Source organism: Neolamprologus multifasciatus, chromosome 10 (assembly GCF_963576455.1).
Source record: "Neolamprologus multifasciatus chromosome 10, fNeoMul1.2, whole genome shotgun sequence".
Lineage (NCBI taxonomy): Eukaryota > Metazoa > Chordata > Actinopteri > Cichliformes > Cichlidae > Neolamprologus > Neolamprologus multifasciatus.
Window position 1 is genome coordinate 16,144,655 of NC_140448.1, and position 20,415 is coordinate 16,165,069.

General features: G+C 38.7%; 2 protein-coding genes across 6 annotated transcripts in view; both read right to left on the minus strand.

Annotated features, from left to right (window-relative positions):
• Positions 1-12: 12 nt before the first annotated feature.
• On the minus strand, positions 13-15,645 carry map3k7cl (map3k7 C-terminal like). Of its 2 annotated transcripts, none has more exons than XM_085174167.1 (5): positions 14,237-15,645; positions 13,191-13,301; positions 8,217-8,275; positions 7,127-7,242; positions 13-2,227 (listed from the first exon to the last, which is right to left on the minus strand). In XM_085174167.1, exons 2-5 carry the CDS (start codon positions 13,264-13,266, stop codon positions 2,047-2,049), a joined length of 432 nt encoding a protein of 143 aa, XP_085030293.1. In that variant the 5' UTR covers positions 13,267-13,301; positions 14,237-15,645; the 3' UTR covers positions 13-2,046. The 2 variants fall into 2 exon arrangements, with proteins under 2 accessions (XP_085030293.1, XP_085030292.1); XM_085174166.1 differs by having other exon boundaries at positions 8,217-8,287.
• A 167-nt stretch (positions 15,646-15,812) lies between these two features.
• grik1a (glutamate receptor, ionotropic, kainate 1a) overlaps positions 15,813-20,415 on the minus strand; it is a 36,313-nt gene continuing 31,710 nt past the window's right edge. For 2 of the 4 annotated variants that reach the window (XM_085174162.1, XM_085174158.1), the window contains one exon: positions 18,418-18,507. Coding sequence is in view for 2 of the 4 variants with exons in the window: in XM_085174161.1 (XP_085030287.1) it covers positions 18,340-18,507 (168 nt within the window). In the remaining 2 variants the exon portion in view is untranslated. Of the gene's footprint in view, positions 18,508-20,415 lie in introns of all 4 variants that reach the window. The other 2 variants (XM_085174161.1, XM_085174157.1) reach the window with 2 other exon arrangements.

Consider the following 20,415-nt stretch of genomic DNA (forward strand, 5'->3'; position numbering starts at 1 on the left):
ACACGTACCTTGAGCGGACAATTCACAGATTAAGGGGCAGGCTGGGAAGCGAAGCTCGTGCTTAAACAGGATATTGTTTTCCGTGTGTATCTTTGGCTTGAAGGTTACCTGGAGTTACTCAACCATTTGCATACGCAGTGAATTATGAGACGCGGTTGTTGTAGAAAAAACAAAGCATAAAGACAAACACCTCTTGGTGGAAAAAAAAGAGGAGGAGGGACTAATCTGACGGTTATTGTTTCCCAGCAGGTCCGTGTTGCTTCATATGCTGCAGTTTTTAAAAGCACCAAGTGTTTGTGTGAGCTCAGTGCAAATCTTCTTTGCATGCGTCTGTACCAGAGAGAGGCACAGAAAACCTTTGCTGACAGGGGTACAGGAACTGAACAGTTGTCACAGCTGTGCCTATTGCATTGCATTTTATTTTCATTATTGAAGTTACATGGCTCTATTTTAAGCATCACCACACGCCTTGTGTTTTACACTCCACTCCTGTTGGGTGTTTTTATGAATGATTTTAAATATACCTTTTACTAGTTTATGGTAGGCTTTATGTTTGGTGTAAAATACTCTGCACCCTTATTGTGATATGTCATAGAGGAGGGCTTCTTCAGTTTTTTTCTTCAGTGCCCAATTCACACACACACACACACACACACACACACACACACACACACACACACACACACACACACACACACACACACAACAATTTCCATGAATCATTTACAAAAAAAAAGAGAAGAAGATCCAGTCAGCAAAATGTTGTTTGGTTATTATCCCCGCCCCCACCCCCCCAAAAAAATCACATTAGTTTCACTTCATATTTTTCACCCACTTGTCTGTGTTCCATCCTTCAGTGGTTCCACGCGGCACCTGTTTGAGCACCGCTGCCCCATATAATTAAATATTATCATTATTATGCATCAAACAGTATCTGAATAGCTAATATAATTATATGTGTCAGCAACTTTTACTGGACAAGAAAATATTGATGAAATTGCTGTGATAGGAGGTGAAAAGTCATAACGTCAGACAAATGGTGTGAATGTTGACAATGGGTTTTCTGTAAAGAAAAGGGACAGCCTCAGTGAATGGAGGTGCTACAGCAGTGTAAAACTACAAAGTGCTGTTTCTAATATCACATGATTTGGAGAAACAGGGAAGCCTGTCAAGAGTCAAACCAGCCAATCAGGTGACAGTTTCATAACTCCAGAATGATCTAATCTTGACATAAAAAACAATCTAGTTCCCTTTTCTTTGTAATCACTATGGACATAAAAAACACACACATAACACTGGCTTGGAGAAATGAAAATAGGGAACTGATGCGAGTGTCAAAATAAAACACATTTTATTTGTATGAGGACAATAACCAACAGTTCGTCATGCTGTACATTTCCCTGTTTCTACTACATACACTACCTCAAAAGAAAAAGAAAAAAAAAAGAAAATGTACAACTCTTACAGTGTTGTGTTGCAGCATATACTGTGAAATACTTAGTCACCCATTATATTTCTGTTCCTCACAAATACTTATATTTTCCAGATGCCTGACAGTGTGTGAAACATTCATCCATGAACTGGGTTTAGGAGAGAGGGAGAGGAGGTTAAACACTCCTTAAATAAAATACTTGGACCACATCGTACCACCTTTGGCTCCCTCAGCAGATCTCAGATAAAACATTTGAGTCTCCACCGGACCTAAGACAGATATCAGAGTCACAGCAACTGACTATGTATGAATATATTGTATTTTTAGATTTTCCACTGGCAACCAGGAGGGTTATGCATAATCATATAGAGACAAAGCAGTACCCAGTTAACTGGCAGTGTGTAATAGCTTGGTGGAATCACTAAAACAACTTGATAACTGCATGTATGTGGTTCAAGCAAATGACTCAGACATGAATAGAAACCACAGCTTTCTGTGTAATTAGCTGATTCACAGACTGTGGCTGCGTAAAACGAGCACTAGCTGAGTATTTGTTCCTGGTTCCTGGCCCTAGTGTCAGCTTAGAGTCTGGTGGTCTTAGGTTCTGGCCGAGGTCACGAGGAGTCTTGCCTCGTTCGATTGTTAACGCAGAGCCTTTCCAGCTGCTTAGCACGCTCTTTATGGACTGTGACCAAGGTGCGGTTCTCCTCTGTCAGACGCCGAAACTCCTCCTCCAAATGGGCGATCTCCATGGCAACCTTCTCATCCTCCACCATTTCCGCCAGCAACTTGCGCCTAAATGGATGAATGGGAAAATGTTAACAGCCAGTTATTGACATCCAAGAATAAACTCGGTTTGAGGCAGGGAAATACCCAGGAAAGGTTCCCAGTTCATGGAAAAGTCAGATTTCTCAAATTCATGCAGATGAGCATTTTCGAGTACTTAGCTTTTTGGTTACTTGGGGGGGGGAGAGAGCCAAAATAAACACAGAAACAATGCAAACTCACAGGAAGGACCAAGAGGGGAAATCACTCACAGACCTGAAAAAATAACTAACATTTTTATGTGGAAGTAAATACTGTGTATTATTCACAACATTTTCCACATGTAGGAAAATATAGTTTGTTGATAACTGGTATAAATGCAGATAACAAAGTATGTTGTGCGCTCCAAGGCTTATGTGCCACAGATCAAAGATCTATCTGTGCATAAGTACATTATTATTGGCTCCCTAAACAAATAGACTTCATGGTCATGATGGCACTGAAATGGATTGAAATCAAAATAAATGTTTTAAAGATTACAGTTTATTAACTTAAACTTACTTGCTAAATGTCAGTAGGATTCAGATTGCAGTCATAATCCTAGCTATGTGGCTGGTTTAGGACAAACATGTTTTAATCAGACAAGAAAGATGCAAAACATTAAATTTAGCCTGTACCTCATATCGGTAGTTCTCGGTAGATAGAGAAAAACTATCGGTGTAGATTGTCAGTCCACTGTTTACCTCAGCTGTCAATGCATCCACATTTATTTACACTGAAAAAAGGCTGTAAAACTTTGTGAAAGGAGTCCAATAGAGGTCAATGAGTCAGAAAAAGTTCATTGTTGACCATTCATACTGAGATGAGTTATTGTGGATATTTGAATTTTTCTGTCAGTAACACTACTGTTTTTGCTAATGTTAGCCTCTGTTAGCCAATGTTAGTTGCTATTAGCCAGCACTGGTAAAACTGTCTTTGAAGTGGACGTAACTTTGTTGCACTCTGGGATTTAGTGAATAAATTCTCATACAATGTGAGAGTTTAATCAATTTGTTTATCGGTGGGAAAGTGTGATTTTTTTTTTAATATCCTAGCATTAGCTGGTATAATGTTAGCTTATAATCTGCTGTTGTTGTTGTTGTTTAGCCTGTTGTCAGCTGTCTAATCGACTGACAATAAGTAATTGCGACAATATTGGGAATAAATAAGTATTTTTATGCATGTTTTTATGTGTTAGAGCCCTGACTTCAATTTGGGAGATTAGGCTGGAAGGAAGAGGTAGAAAGAGGATAATATTTTATTAAGAGGCCAGTGGTGTTGTCTCTGTCCTTTATAATTTTGTTTCTTTGGTGACGGGGACTCCTCTGACAATAAAACATAGGTATAATGATTCATATCTTGAGTCTGAAGGTGCAAGCATGGATCAAATGTCACTGCATGGCACGCAAATGCCCATGACTTCTCCTCTGCCTACTACGTATGTGGCCGGTCTCTAGCCACATATGTAAAACAGCACGAACGGGAAGAGAGATGTCCTTTCCAGGCACTGTATTCAAATATGGTAGAGGAACATGGTGGCTACCACAAACCCGCTCCTATGTATTTTTAATAGATTTCTTTTAAATTTGGAGAATGCATCCGTTTTTTGGAAGATGTAAATGAACTCTGTTCCATCCTTTGTATTCTATTAAATAACATAAAAAATACTGATGGCACCTCCGAGAGCTACTCTTCTCAATAAAACCTCATCCCTTTCTAATGTTTTCTTCAGGAGTAATGATGTATACAGAAATAAAACCTTTCTCTGCCCACTGGAATGCTTTGTGGGCTCACAATAACCTCCTAAACCAAATATAAATACTATCTCCAATAAAGCTACCCGAACTGAAACACTGTAGAGCAGGGTTAGACGGCGTGATCTGACTTCCTTTGGCGAAAAAAAAAAACGAACAGCCTTTGGACTTTGAAAGACATTGTCAGCAGTACTGCATGGACATGCTATGTGTACAATGTGGTACTACGTGTAACGCCCTGACATCTATGAATGTATGGGAGTGTTGTATTACAGCTACTATTAGGTTACAGAACAGCAACAAAAGAAAAAAAAAAGAAAAATGATATGTATTATCCACAACAGGTAGAGTGAGGAGTTTTAATGGGACAAAAGCATTAAGTGAGAAGCATACTTAACTGAGAGTAGTAGTGGACTTTAAATTGTTGAAATGCTGGTATTAGGGAAGCTCTGGTATACACTGAGGTCTTGGATCACACTCTAAAACAGGTCTGCACAATTTATTTCCTGAACAAAATGTGTGAGCCACAAACAAAGAAACTGGTTGAAAATATGATGCAAGTACAAAAGTATGCAAAGTATGATAAAAGCATGTACAGCCACACTCTTTTTTTTCAGTTCCTTAGACTAAATCAGACTGGAAATTGATCTGAATTAGTAAGCAAAACTTTTAGGATGTTTTGTTGCTTGAATAAAAACAGCAAAGTGCTTATGGTTCCTGCAGTATTACAATATTATGTTTCACAAAGGCTTAATATCTCAATTGACCTGTCTGTATGGTAGTGTGTATGAACTAAAGCAATACTGTATGTGTCAACCGAGTTTGTATGTTGGGACATGAACGCTTTCTTACTGGGTAGTTTAATCTAAACTGTGAAGTACTTTTAAATCATGTGTAAGTGCTATACATACAAATAAACTTCTTATTATTAAAGCATCTGTTTGTTATTTTTGTGTACCAAAGTTTATAAAAATTGAGGGGGGGGGGGGGGCATATCTCACACACTGTCTGAGATATCGGCTATAAAACCAGTTTTGTCAGCTCCTCTATCTTGCATAATCTGTCATGTCACGATTTCATCACACGCAAAAAAAAAAAACCCAACAAAAAACCAAAGCCCCAATATTAGTCAAAGAACCTTTTCTAAACTCTTGTATTTCCCTTTGACCAACTTTGAACCTTTTTGTGTATCTTACTAGAATAAGGCTAAATCCACTGGCAACAAAAACATTGAATGTAGAGATGATCTAGAAACTGGAAGGTAAATGAAATATGAATTCCATCAAACTAGTGTGTACTTGTCTGAGAATGACTAAAAGGAGCAGCACGTCCTGGAAAATCCCTCCCCACTGTGTTAAAGCATTGTGCCTGTAGTCATCCTTGCAAAACTTCACTGTATGTCTCAAGCCCTCCTCTTTCTGTGTGCACTTCCCCATAAAGGAAGTACTGTATGATGTATTTCTCTTAATGCTCAGAATAGAGAGTAAGCATATCCTCCTTTTGGTGAAAAAAACATTTCTATTAATGAGAAGTTTCAACATCAGGAAAATCTTATGCCGTAAACACAATGTACTGACTTAATGTAAATTAAAGCTTTTAGCTTAATTTGCAATAGTTTTTAAAGCCAACATATACTGATTCTAAAACGTCTTCAATGACAATGGGGTGTTAATGTGAAAATTAAGCTTGATTAGTAGTGTTTGAATAAGTACTGTTGTTGTTTCAGGTTTAGATTTTGTTTTTTATGGATATGTTTGTGTGGTTTAGAAGATTGTGAAGGTTTAAGTGGAGCAGGCGTCCATGAGTCCATGAGTGCTCATGTTCAGGATTGTGGCTCATATGTTAAAAACCCGTTCCTCCTGTATGTGCATGTTGTATCTAACACATGAATGTAACCCAACATGAGATCTCTGTCTCTTAAAACACAATATGTAAATACAGTGTTTAAGTTCTTTTGGTTATCTAAACCAAACTAGATCATGTGGACTGATTTTCTGAGTTTGTTTCTAAAATTAGGGCTGGTTGTATAAAGTGCATTTAACTTAAAGCTATAAATTTATTTTGGTGTATCACTACTTTCATGTAACTTATTTACTGCAAACTCAAAATAAATTAGTATAACTTGCACCTCATTTTCTGCAGGTATTTATTTATTTTTGAGGACAACAGTGTGCACATTTTTAAAGTTAAGTCACCATTTATAGCAAATTTTATAGTATAGCATTACAAAGCAGATTACTACTGGTTTGTCGTGTAGTATAAATGTAACCGTGAATGTCTCCGACTGCTAGCGTGAAGAAACAGGAGTTTCTACCAGCCTTACCCACCTCATCTAGATTCAAGGCTAAGTCGGAGCCCGCATGCTGTTCTGTATTTAGGAACTGTCAAGTGGTTTCGGTTGTGTCAGTGCATGTCTGTGTGTGTATGTAGGTGTGGTGGTGGGGTAAGAGTAAGGCCCATGAAAATCCCACTGCTAAAACTACCCGCAGCTGCTGGGGACACAGGGTGCATTGTCAACTGCGTGCGTGTAACACATCCCCACTTTTATGCCAACATACAATGAGTTTGTGTATTAAAGCTTACAATAGTTCTTGTTCAATTAAACCTGACCAGAGCTGCACTTTATGTAATATCCTCCCAGTAGATGATTCTGAATTAATCAAAGAAACCTAGCACACTGTAATTTTCGCATGTGCTTCATGTTGTTTCTAACAAAATTAGAAAGGATTAAATAAAAAAAATAAAAAAAATAGAAATATACACCTGAAAATCTTAAATTATCACTTTTTAAAACAACATGTTAAGGGAAATGCTCTTGATGGTTTCCATGCAAAATACTGTATACAGGCTATTAACTGTGCCATCTGGTGGACATGTTGATCCAAAATACCTTGCAGTTCTATTTTTAGTGAATGTAATGCTATAGTGGGAATTGAACTCCTAAATCTTTGGAGAGTTCGGAGGGATTTAAGCAATAATTTGACCTCAGTAGTACACGTCCTAGCACTCTAATTTGGAGTGAGATACGCTGCGCAAAGTCAAAGCTCCCTGTCACAAGGAGCTTCGACTTTGTATTTTAACACGGCTTAAAAGGGTTGCTGCAATTAACATGGAAGCGACTGTACCAGTGCCTTACTTGCGATCCTCGAGCACAGCAATCTCATTTTTGACCTGGTGGAACTCTCTTGCCATCCTGCAGTGTTCCTTGTACACCTGAACGCTCTCTCTCAGAGACACACAAGGAGGCACTGGCTGCAAAAGGTCAGAGAGAAATAAAAGATGTAAAGCATGCAACATGAGAGAGATGAAGTGTTAGTTCTGAATCATATCAGAGTATGGTACCCCGTGTCCTTTACAGTTTCTTGGAATTTGAGCCGTCAGTTTTGTTGTTGGCTGTCTCAACAACAGTCCAAAAGAGTAAATCTTTAATTTTTCAGCTTGAGTAAATTTATTTTTTATAACCACTAAAATCTTGTCTTAAATAAGACAGAAGGACCCACAAGTGATCTTTTTAATATGTGTATATTGTGTAAACAAGAAAACACTTTCCAAACTTGTATAAATGGAAATAACAGAAGCCTCTTCTTTGTTTGTAGTGTGTAATAGTACACTGTCTGAAAGCTATATTTAATGGTCTGGTACCATTATCATTTGATACTCTTGTTGTTTTGGTACTCCACATACAATTTATGTGGCCCTGTCAATGATACTCGATGAAGGATAATTCAATGACAACACTAACCGTATGGGGAGGGCAAAGAGTGAATTGGGTTTTTGATTTGTTTCTTCAATTTACAGAGGTTGATTACTACAACCCAGGTTGGTTCATATTTAAAGATTCAACTGCTACCCTGACTACAATGGAGGTTTGAAGGAAAATCCCAGCAGTATCCAATTTATTTGTAGCCAGCAATGTCCAATGTATGTTTTTTTTCTTTTCAACTGTTGTTTATTTTCTATTTAATTTTTACATATTTTCTGATCTGCTTCTTTTACCTCAGTAAATATTTTGCGGGAGAAATTGTGTAGTATTTATAGATGTAACTTTGTACAATATGGAGCAAATAGCAATGGCAACAGTGAGATTAAAGCAATATAATGAAATGCACATGCAGTGCTATACATTCTTAGCTTTGTGAACTTTCGGCTGTATTCATCCTCTTGTGTGCTGTACTGCAAACAAATGCATCGGTACTGCTGTAGGATGCAGCATGGTGAACAGATACCTGTAGCCGCTGTTCAAGATCTGGGAAAGTCTGGGAGAGGTCCTCCACATCTTTTACATCTGTCGAGACATCTTTCATTTAGAATTAATTAGAGTAAAAATGTTACAATGTTGCGCAACATAACGTTGCAACAATACAAAATAACGTTACAATACATTTATAGCAAAAAAAAGCTTGTCACAGTGAAATTGTAGATTTTCTAATGATATAAAACTTATAACATTATACTACCTTTAGTATAGATCTACTAGAGTCTACTAGATCTAAACAGAAAACACTGTAAAGAAAACTGAAAAAACTAAAGAATTTAAATTGTAAAAAACTGTTCAGAATTGCACAGAGGTTTTGTGTATTTTATTTAGGGCTAATTGCTGTATTAATGATGCATTAACATACTGTATACCACATGTAAATCTGAGATGGTGATAAGAATTTACACTGCTTAGTATTCCAATATGTAAAATGCTTCTTCAGAGAAGTTATACGTTTAGCTGAAAATCCTAAAAATAAGTAAAGTAGGCGGTAACTGCAGATGTCAGATCATTTTAATTGTCCGAAACCTACAACATTTTCACCTGAAATACACTGAAGTAAAAGTAAAAGTATGAATGAGCTCAACTTTGGTGTAATTTTGACCAAGATATGTCCTTTGACTTTAAACAAATCTCTAGACCTGCCTTTATCCATGGAAAATATGATAAAATTAGAAATATTTTTGTCTCAGAGTGATGCTGAAAAACTAAAACGTATACCCTACTTTTAGGCTTAACTACTGTGATTCCCTGTTATCTGGCTGTTCTAAAACCTCAATGAAAAGCCTTCGGTTGATCCTGTAAAATCCTGTTGAAATCCCTGAATGATGACGTATCGTCATATCTACAGTGTCTCACTGTACTGTGTTACTTTGCTCTCAGAATGAAGGCTTACTTTATGTTCCTAGAGTTTCTAAAAGTAGAATGGGAGTCAGAGCCTTCAGCTATCAAGCTATCAGGACTCTCCTGTGGAACCAGCTCCCAGTGTGGGTTCTACTTTTACGATTATACTTTTTTTGTCTGCTGTCTCCCATAGTTTGCATTTTGTTCTGCAGTTGTTCATGATTCCTCACTGTTCCTGTTTTCTATCTTTTCTTTCCCCTCATCTCCAGCTGTTCACAGCAGGACCAGCCCGGTTCTCTCAGAAGTCTCTTCCTGTTACTGATCACTGTCACCCAGTGCTGATTCCCTTCCTTCTGATGCTCATATATATCAGGTCCTATCATAATTCATCTACAGAAGCTTGGAATTTGCACAAAACTACTAATTTTCCAACAACTGCAAAATCAAGAACTGTATGAAGTTTCTAAATGATCAAACCTTGAAGACAAACAATGCACGGTTTATCATTTCACCTGCTGTTGGTGAAGGACAGTCTGAAGCACAAGGCCTCTCTTAAAAAAAAGAAAGTGTGAATGAAAACTTGTAATCTTAAACTCTGCATGGTAACATTAATGGCTAAATTTATTGCCAGTAAAGTAAGAAATGTGTCAATATTATTATTGTTATTGCTTTTTTAGTTATAACTTTTTATAACTTTTCCTATAAAAAGACAGTGTTTTCCTTGGATGCGCCACTTGTTCGACAGGCTCATAACATGGCCAAAATTGAAACACTATATGGGTCTCTTGTATGACACCACAACATAGCAACATAGTGCTGCACTTATAAATGAGCCACGTCCTCTTACTGAACAGGAGTAATGAGATGTCAGGTTGAAAGACAGGCAGGATAAGAATACAGAGGGACATCCATGTGGCAGGCAGACAAACAAAGTAAGGAGGGCAAACAAAGTAAGCAGAACAAACAGACCAGATGTATAGACAGCGAGTGGTTTAGATAAATAGGAAGCCAGACAGAAACAGACAGGTTGTCTGCCCCAGCTTCTGCCCTGATAGTAATGCCCCTCTGGAGTTGTGGAACACATGTGGAGAATCCCAGGATGATGCAACCTTCTAAAAGCAGGAGAATTAGAGGGCCTGCCAAAAACCATGGGGGCAATTATGATGTGGAATAAATACAGTTCTCATGCTTAGAATTGACACAGTGTGGGGTTATAACTATGCCAGGCATGAAGCCATGAAAGGCCTAGGGGATGATCCCCAAACAGAGCACAGCTCTTAGCCCCCTTGCTGAGAAACATGAGTTCAAAGACACAACAACATGATTGCAGAGGGAAGATCCAAAGTTGGACTTTGGAGGTTTAGAGTCTGAGCAGCTCCAGAGCTACACCTACGTACAGCAAAGACCTCTGTGACCATTCATCCATCCATCCATATATATCATCCTCATAATATCCTCCTGAGAACCAGCCTATTCATTTATGTCCTCTGTAATGAACATTTGTCTTTGGTCTATATCTTTTGACTTATTTGAGCTATCCTAATAAGTGCTGATGGACTAAATAGAGGACACTCTGGTCTTTCCATTGATATCTCATGCATTTGGGTGGCCTCTTTTAGCTCCATAGAGAAAGGAAATCACAAAAAACATTCAATGGGAAGATTCATTTTTCCTCAGTTATCAGGAGGATATGAATGATAATGGATAGTGATATAGCATAATGAAAAAAAAAGATAATTCAGGAAGAGACACTGAATTACAAGCAGATGATCATGAGACGATCGGTCTCTGTTGAAAGACAGATTTGAGTATCTGCTTTCTTCTGTGGCCTCATCTTGTTTCCTAAGAGAAAGACAAGGGATTGAGGGGGATCAGAGGGTGGAGCTGGACTGGAACTGTTAACTGCTTATAAATTTAGACCAGTGTTCTAAAAGCTGAACAGTGAATCAGGCAGCGGGACACTGTTAGTATTAGAGAGGAAACCCGACTCTGGCATTGCATAGTTGCAGCTGCTGTCCCAGTGCCTGGCCCCACTGCAGTAAAATATCCTGACAGACAGCACCTAGAACCATAGGTAGAGTAGGTGTTTGTATGTGTGTGTTACTTAGGGACAAAGACAACTGTTTATGTTTGTAATAATAAATGATGGAATATTATATGGACTATCAGCTGACTTGTATATGTTTGCGCATGCAGATGCATGCAAGCACATAGCTGCACATACACAAATGCGTGTGATTTTTTCTTTCTTTAATATGCTATGGTCATACAGAAATAGAGAGAGCACCTGTCTCAGTTACAGTGTAGAAGAATGACGACAGTTAAAGTCACAGGGTGTGCGGGTGGTATTATTCACATGTTCCCCACATACTGGAAATGCAGTGAAAGTTGAACCTCGGGATTTATTTGGTGTTGAATGCTCAGGTAATTATATGCGTAACTATCCTCAAAATAATGTGTTAACTTCAATTTCGGATACTGCAACACAGATTTGTGGGTGTATCATTCGATAGCTGGTGTTGCGCTTGTTACATTTAACAGAGTTACATTAAAAAAAATACAAAGTAAACATTTACATCCATTTAGAGTTAATGTGAGATAAATGTAGACTGATTACATTTATTAATTCAAATTTTTGTGATTACACAGGTGCAGTAATCCAAGTACTTGTATAATTTATTACTTTGCAGTTTTTCGGCTGTGCAAGGATTCCTTCCAGAAAATGAAATAGCAAAGCTATCGTAGCTAGGCTGACAGATAGGCTTACATTTTGACAATTTTTCATTTGGCCTTTTGTATGAAAATTTGCTTTCCAAGTCAGGGTCATGGGGGAGGTGGAGCCTATTCCACCAGTCACTGGGCTAGAGGTGCTTTAAATCCTGGGCCATCACAAGGCTAACACAGGTAGCCACATTCACACCATTAAACCTAGCAAGCATGTCTTAGGACTATGGAGGGAAGCTGGAGAGAACCTACTTGCCTACTTCACACAGCAGGCTGCTAGTCTCTAAACCAGGACCTTCTTGGTGAAATGAAACAGTGCTAACCGTTGCACCAAACTGCTGTTAATCTCCACCTGCGAATCAAATAAATCCTAAATGGTCTAAACAACCTGCCAGTGCTATACCTGAAGCATTTGAACATATGTGTGCATTTGCTATGACTAGAGTGATGTAAATTTCCTTAGCTTATAGTACTCCTCATAGTACTCAGTAATGCACTTGGAGGGCACATCCACAGTTAGTGCCCTTGTAATGTAGTGTTGGACTGAGGTCTGTACAATGACAACAAATTGCTGATAGATAACCACAACACTGGCATACTCTCCAGAATCAATACCCACTATGCACTGCTGAGCCACAATTCCTGCCATTTTCTGTGTCATCTGCATTGATCATTTTAGAGAGTAGAGACAGAGGTGCTCATAGACTTGTGCTCGAGGTTACACGTTAAAAGCTCATAAAATCTGGAAGGCACGCAACCACCTCAAAATAATAAAAATGCACACACATTGGAAGTACTGATGTGCACCAGAAAATATAAACTTGTCATAAAACTGTGTTATTTTACCTCGTGGATACATATCTTTGGTAATGTGATATATATTTGTTCTTATGCTGCTTTTTAGTGTGTTTTAAGCTCTTGGGAGAAACATACAGCACTGACCGTACTGGAGGATAATGTAACTCCTCAATCTATAACAGATTCACACTGTTGTCTATACATGAAGTCAGCATTTTTTAGAGTAAGGGTGGTAAAGGTAAGGTTTGATTTGACAGCTGTATAGCTCACATTTAACCACCCCTGATGCAATAGCACCTGCACAGGCCCACATGCACACCATCTGTGGCAAACCCGAGGAAACACCTAGACTACAGCCTACAGCATCTTAAAGTTGTTGTTGTTGTTGTTATTTCTGTTTTCTCACAAATTAAAATAATTTGTTATAAAAAAAATAAAGTAACTGTTAAATTATTGAAATGATTAAAAAGATTGCTTACATTGACAACAGATGTTATCGGTAACGTGTTATCATTTTTAAAGTAACTTTCCAAATTCAGTGAGTGTGCACCCACAGTATGTATTTGTGTGTGTTTACCTGAGTTGTCATCAAGGCTGAAGGCAATTCTAACTTCAGATTTATCGGGAGACACTCTTCTGGTTGAGGTGATCATTTATCCCTTTGTAAGGTCACAGGCACACAACAAAGCTGTTAACACAAGCCAAATGACCCCATGAGAGACAAGTGATGATGCTACAATGACACAGTTAGTTAATCAGCTAATAAGAAATAAAGAAATCCAAACAGACTGTTAATAAATTCATTCTAACTGAAAGTATTGTTTCCAGCTTCATGAATGTAGCAGTTTCCATCTTTTCAATGTTTTATGATGTAAAATTTGCATTTTCTTGATTTTAAATGTCTCCTTCTGTCTAAGAAATTCAAAGGCATAATTTTCTTTAACTGTTTCCACATCTCAGCTTATTCAGCAGATCAGCAGATTAATTGGTAGTTAGACCAAGAATTTAGAACTAGACATTTTCTATCTGCCATGGAATGCACAAACTCTTTTTTATCCCAGCATATTAATGTGATTTTACCTCACCAGAGAAACTAAACACTGAACTCAGCAGGTGTACAGCAAACCCTTTGATATTAAAACCACTACAAAGGAGCCCTATCAGAGCACACACACACACACACACACACACACATACAGGCACACAGCCGTGGGTTTCATCATGCATTTGGAGTAGCTGTGGGATTAAATAATTTGGGAGCTTTGACAGACTGGCTCTGAGGTCTGGATTTTGCATTCCGCTTTCCAGTGAATGTACAGGCTTTTTATAACAGTGCGTTTGCCTGCTTTAACCCTGGTACACTCACTGTCTCAGCCAACACACCTCAGTGACCTTCTACTGCAAAGAAACATTCTTTCAAACCATAATGTGTCCTTCTGTAGGGCAACAGAAGGTCAGATTTTGGCGACAGGTCAACACAGGTGATGCATCTAAATGCAACCGTATTATACGTTATATAATCAAAACTGTGATGGAGACTATAGGATATTCCATAAATATGCACATCTTCTGCACGCACCCAATAGTTGAAATGCACCGTCTGTGCCAACAAGTCATTATTACCTGAAGCAGCAAGAATTCGACGCAGAAAAGTCAGTGTTAAAGTTTTAAATCAGGTAGCAGTGTGAGTCCTCAACACCGATTCGGTCCGCTTCCCGTGAGGTCAATGTTGAGGTCTCTTCAGAAGAAAGGCGTCTCAGCCGTCAATCCGCAAATCCCAGCAAAGATGGCACCACTGTCTCTTCGAGAGCTTACCTCCGCTATCTTGAGACTATAACTCTATTATTTTGTAATTAACAAAGCTTACGTTTTCCAGCACGTAGCCAAGGCGTCAATACATTAGTGACAGTCAGAGGGACTCCAGCAGCTCATGTTTGCGCAGGCATGTGCATGTTATCCACAGAGCCACGCAGCGAAGAGCAACACAGGGCGCAGGCAGAGGAGGAATGCCGTCCGCTGTCCCCCTGTGGCGGCCCGGGCCCAATTAAAAGTCTCAGATGACATGACTTTAGCCCGCAAAAATGCCCATAGCTGCGGCACTGCTATGAGTGACACGGTCACACCGCTCGGATGGTGTTGGGCTTTGCAATAGCTGTGCAGTGAGGCAGTTGTTCAGAACGAGCATCTCGTGTTATGATAGCTCATGTGGACGACAAAACAGGGCATCCTTGTGTGTTTATATTTTGATTTATGGGGTTGCAGTAGCCTCCAGCTCAAACCTAAAAGGGTTAGGTGATACACTGTTTAGGTGTTTTGTATACTGGTAGTGGATAAGGGTTAAGTTAATATTACATTGTGCTTTAGAATGATATATGCTTTTTTTTATTGTATTAGATACAAATTAAAAGTTGGGGTTTCATCATCCTATCGTTCTCAGAGAATTAAAGGGGAAGCTGTGTATCTAGAAATATCTGTGCTGTGACCCAGTAGCATAGGGACCATTTATAAGCCATTTAGACATAGAGAGTTTTTACCGGAGAAACCATTTTTTAATGAAGCTTTCAAATGTAAAATACTTTATTGAAAATGCATAAAGTGGGGTCCAAAATAAAACTATAAATCCCAGCATATTTATAATATGCGCCAGATAAAGCTTGAGTCTGCAAAGTCTATTTAAGAAAAAAATAAATAAATAACTGAACGTCCCGTGTAAGAACTGCAGAGGTTTTCAAAAGTTTTCAGTTTTTTATTCACAAGCCCAGTTCCCCCGCACACCAGCAGATGGCAGCATTCACTCTGAATTTTTGCAGCCAGGACTTCACATAGCAGGAGAGAAAGGCAGGCGCAGGGAGGGAGAAACAGAAGGCGATAGATAAATAATGCTCTGCGCCTCTAAGAGTCCTCCTCCCTGTCGTTTGTCTTCATTGACAGGAAGGTTGACAGAGATGTGCCTTATCAGCCCCAGAGACTGTTCATTACATTGTGATGGATGGGACGCACTCAAATGTCTGTGCCTCTTTTATTCCGCAGTCATTATTTAGATTTGGGCCTTCTGTACTTGCATGTACAGTTAAGAGCTTCATATTGTAATACATGGACAAAGTCTGACAGGTCTGAAGGACTTAAATTGGTGAAAAACAAGCTTTTCTCCAGAAATGTGATTAAATCTAAACTTTGTCCTGCTGAGTTTTTCCCTGTTCTTTGTTAAAGACCCTCAAAACCACCTTAGAGAAAGTGCATTCTACTTCTCCATTTTGACAATGAATGGAAAACAGCAGACTCTGTAATTTACCTTTTTTTAAATTTGTTTTCTGAAGGCTTTCTGACAGCTTTCTTCTTCCCCCACAACTTCAAACTTACTGACAGCAAAAACAGACAGATGCCACAATCCCTTCATGTCTCCACATCTCTCTTTCACCTCCCCAGGTTGAGAGCTCTGTGCTTTGAGATCATTGTGGCAAAGAGTTAAAGCCTGAGACAACAGAGCATTAGTCAGGTGAGGTCATCCCGGCTTAGCAATAACGGTCAGTTTAGCAGCATGCCAAGGTTGGAGTTGTAATCCATGGCCTCATTCGTGATGGATTAGATAATGATAAAAAAAATACTGCCTTTGGTTTTGATTAAGAATTATGGGGTTAGGAGATTAGGGGCAACCAAACGCTACATTGGACTGAGCCCAATCCCAGAATTAATCTGAATACCAAAAAAGAGAAAACTCATTACATGAAGAGATTAAGAAATGCTTGGTTGAATTCTCTCAGGATACACACAAACCAGCATACAGAGTCTACAGAGAGAAACGACAGCACAAAACCTCTGACTCCAACAATTTATAAGCTATTTACAGCATTTAGTGCTCTGTCCTGTTGGAAATGTCATTGCATTAGCTGCTAAGATCAAGGAAGTGAAGGTCAGTTTTGAATGTCCTGACATTATCAAGACTTAAACTTTAAGATGATCCATTAACAGTTTGTCTTAGTTTCTGTCCCCTTGGAATTGCTTCCTTACTATCATTTGGTTTGTAATATTCTGGAGTTAACTCTAAACCGATTGCAGTAATGTTTATACAATAACTGAAAGGAAGGAACAGCAGATGGCTTCACGCACAAAGGTGGACAGAGCACACACCCAGCTAGAGTTCAGGGCAGGTGAGTGGAAAGCCTCAAATGGTAAAAGGAGGACACAGTCATGAAAAGTACACAGGTTGGGTAAGAGCTGGTTATTCAGTCTTTGATCTTAAAAAAAAGTCCAAGAGGACAGAAATAAAAGTTGATATGGGGAAGCTTTTACTGTAATGTGGGGACTGACCAAAGGGGGAATGAGAGTTGGATTTGTCAGTAAAGACTTTGTTGTCAGATATGTTAATCAGTGCTGTGCCGGGATATCCGTTTGATGTGTGTCAAGTGTCAAAGTTGGTATCCTTCACCGTGTCCTCAGGAATAGAGTTCCAGCAGGGGTGCATGAATTAGTTAATGCTGAGAGATAATACTGCTGAGGCTCCTAAGAACATTTCCATTAGCATAATCCTCACCTGTCAGTTGAGACATCTCTCTTGTTTGAGTAAGAGAGGGGAATAAAGACACACTGAATGTGTACAGTAGTCAAACAATATTAAATTTAAATGAAGCTGTCATAAGCCTCCATCCCTAAAACCAAGCTTTTATAAAGAATACTAATGGGAATATTCTGTATTTCCAAAATAAAGGCTTTTATTAATTTTATGGTTCAGTCTGAGGCTTGGTGCTGTAAATTCTAAATCTGCTGATGGGTCTGCTGCAGCGTGCATGTCAAGCTTAAAATGTACTTAAATGTAACAAATCTCATTGTGGCATGCAAACATCCACTGGGATCTACTGTCACTCCTGGAAGACACGATTTCTCCTCACGTTGTCAAATTTGACAAATACAAGCTGAAAAAAAGGAGGCTTATTGAAAACAAGACTGTTACTCTCAAGGGAAGGAAAAAACTGCGTTTGTCTTTGACCTCCTTACAGCTTACAGCATTATAAAACGTCCTTTTCACTTTGTCCTTCCATTCTCCCTGTATTATATTCTTTTTCTGATCCATCTCTGGGATGACATTATGATCACAGGTGTTTGTAAGGAGTACGGGCATCTGTGTGTGTGTCTGTGTGTCAGGATTGATGTTTGAGATGCTGGTACTGGAAGGCTATAAAACAGCAGGTGTGTTTGTGTCTTTCCTTAGAGGTCGTTATCTCTTTTCGCAGGTCAGCGTTGGCTCAGCAATCCTCCCTGAAGCTACTTCAGTGTGTGCCTACAAGAAAAGCACACACACTGCTGCCAGCAAGAAACAAGAGCAAGAAATCATTTAAAACCATTTAAAAAAATGCAAAAGTCTTTTTATTGTTAAAATCAGTGAATTTTTGTCATTAAACGATGGGAGGTTCTATAAAGTCTGCAGATTCAACTCTGCGGACGCATTAACCCAAACTACAGCCATGAGGGAACATCGATGGTTTACACTATGACAGGGATTTCGTTCTTGCGATCATCATCACTTTTAACATTATTAATGTAGATACAAGGCTAAAGTGTTGTCAACTACATTTACGGTACAGTATTTAATGTGTTATCCATACACAAGCAGTCTACAGGTGCTCAGGAAATAACGTCATAGCTGCTGGTGGCCCACACAAAAAAATAAGAGAACTGGAAAATGATCAGATACCAGTCTCTGCATTTCCATTTCTTTTCTGATTCAAAGCTTAAGTGTTGGAATCTCGTCTCGCTCCCTCCCTCTTTGAAGTACGTTTGGGTTGACAGAAGATGCAAGTGGACCTCGCACCGCCGTGAGGTCGTGACCTCCTCCGGACGCCTTTGTAACACTGCAGGGAGATCCCCAAGTCTTCCATCACGGCGCTAAAAGACACACACTGCCAGAGAGATAAACAATTAAAGGCCGGAGTTAAGACACCAAAATAAACTGATTTCCAGTAGATACATGCTACTAGGAGTTTGGGTGAAGATGAATTAGAGAACTGGTTTGAGTCAGATGACCAGGAATGGGAAAACTCACATATATTGTAAATTTTCTCTGAAAGAGTTGTGAAACATTTATAAACTCTGTTGTCTCATCATGAAAACCAATTACTGACACGAGAGATAAAGCACAGTGTCTGCTGTGCATTCTATTGCAGGGAGCTATGGATTTATAGCATGGTAATCATTTGAAATTATAAAAAAGAAGGCCATCTGAAATGAAAAGCCTCAGGCTTATCTGAATCTGTAGAACAGTACATTGCATTGAACACATTAATCTTCAATCGCAGTTATGATGTCGCAGGATGATGTGCTCATGAAATCATAATTCACAGCAGAAAGTCATCCAGTTTTTATCTGCTGAGCTTTACAACATAGAAGAAAACCTTCCTGTTCCATCTTTGGGCTTCGGGCTTCTTGATCTAGTATGGGTTTCCTATGAATACCAGAAAAAACTTCTTCTTTTTTGACCTGAACAACTGACAATTCAAGTTTTTTGGTGACTAGTTGTAAAAACAAAATCGTACCTGATTACAAAAAAAAAGAAAAAAAAAAGTTATATTTACTTTACTTGTGAAAACACTAATTTATTGACTCTTGGTCCCAATCAGTCTTAGTACAATTTATCACTGGATATGCATACATTAAATCCAATGTTCATTCTGGTATAATTTAAGTATCTTATCAATTTACTAAGTAGGTTATAGGATATGCACTCATTGCATGCACCGACTGTATGCCCTGTAACAGTAGTAAAGTTATTAATTCACAGTAGTAGTTAATATTTGCTTTATCTGACTGAATATTGCATTCACTCTCATACTGCCTTTCAGAGAAGAAAAGGAACACAAGGTCAGTCCGGGGATAAAGTGAAAATTATTTTCCTCTGCAATACCATCCATCATTTCCTCGCTGAGAATTCTCTGCAGTAATATAAGTTATTAATGAAAGGACGACTTTACTTCTGGCCCCGGATTTGTGTCAAGGGACGTCTTAACTCAACACATTGTTCAGTCACTGCTATCCTAACCTCAGCCAACCAAACCAGTCTACTAATGAGCTTAATGAGGAGGAAATATTCAAATAAGTTTTCCTATCTTTTGATTTCCCAAAAGGCATTGAGAGTATACACAAAAGTCTACTGAGACTACACTGCCAATACAAAGGGTACTTTGTATTGGCAGTTTTACTACTGATGTTTTAGAAAACATCAGTAGGGGAGACCGGGGATAATTGCAACATTTTTGACATTTCTGTCTGTAGCTTGGAGCTCTTTTAAGGTAGTGGATTCAAAATGTAATGCAAAGTATTTACATGTCTCTGCTATTAAAAAGTGCAGCTATTTTCTCTGCAGCACCATTACTCATTGCATGGTATGGTCTCAAACACAAAGAGTGAAATGTTACAATTAACCCCATAGTCTGGGTTAGTTGTAACATATCCTGGGGTGAAATGTAACGTAATCAAATACTGACAAAATCTTAACATGTAATCTTTTTTATTCAACACCTGAATGCACTTAGAGCCATTTATGTAGCTATGTGTGTGTGACAGAATGCAGAAATCTAGCTTTTCCAACCCCTAAAAAAAAGACAAATTATGGAATTTTCAACAACTGAATATTTCATTAATTTTGGTTGGTCTTCCTTGAGTTTGGCCTCATTGGCTCAGTGGGCATTGTAACCTACAACTCTTGCACCAACTTTTGAACATAACAATGAAGCTGAAAAAAGTAGTTGTGCATCAGCATTGCAATTCCATCGCAATGTCCATGGGAAGAAATACTTTTTTTCATGGCCTTG

Coding starts and splice junctions, on each gene's coding strand:
- map3k7cl (XM_085174166.1), bottom strand. CDS start 13,266: ATGATCACCTCAACCAGAAGAGTGTCTCCCGATAAATCTGAAGTTAGA. Junction 7,243..8,216: donor ATCTTGAACAGCGGCTACAG/GTATCTGTTCAC, acceptor GACCTTTTGCAG/CCAGTGCCTCCTTGTGTGTC. Junction 2,228..7,126: donor GCTGTGCTCGAGGATCGCAA/GTAAGGCACTGG, acceptor TCATCCATTTAG/GCGCAAGTTGCTGGCGGAAA.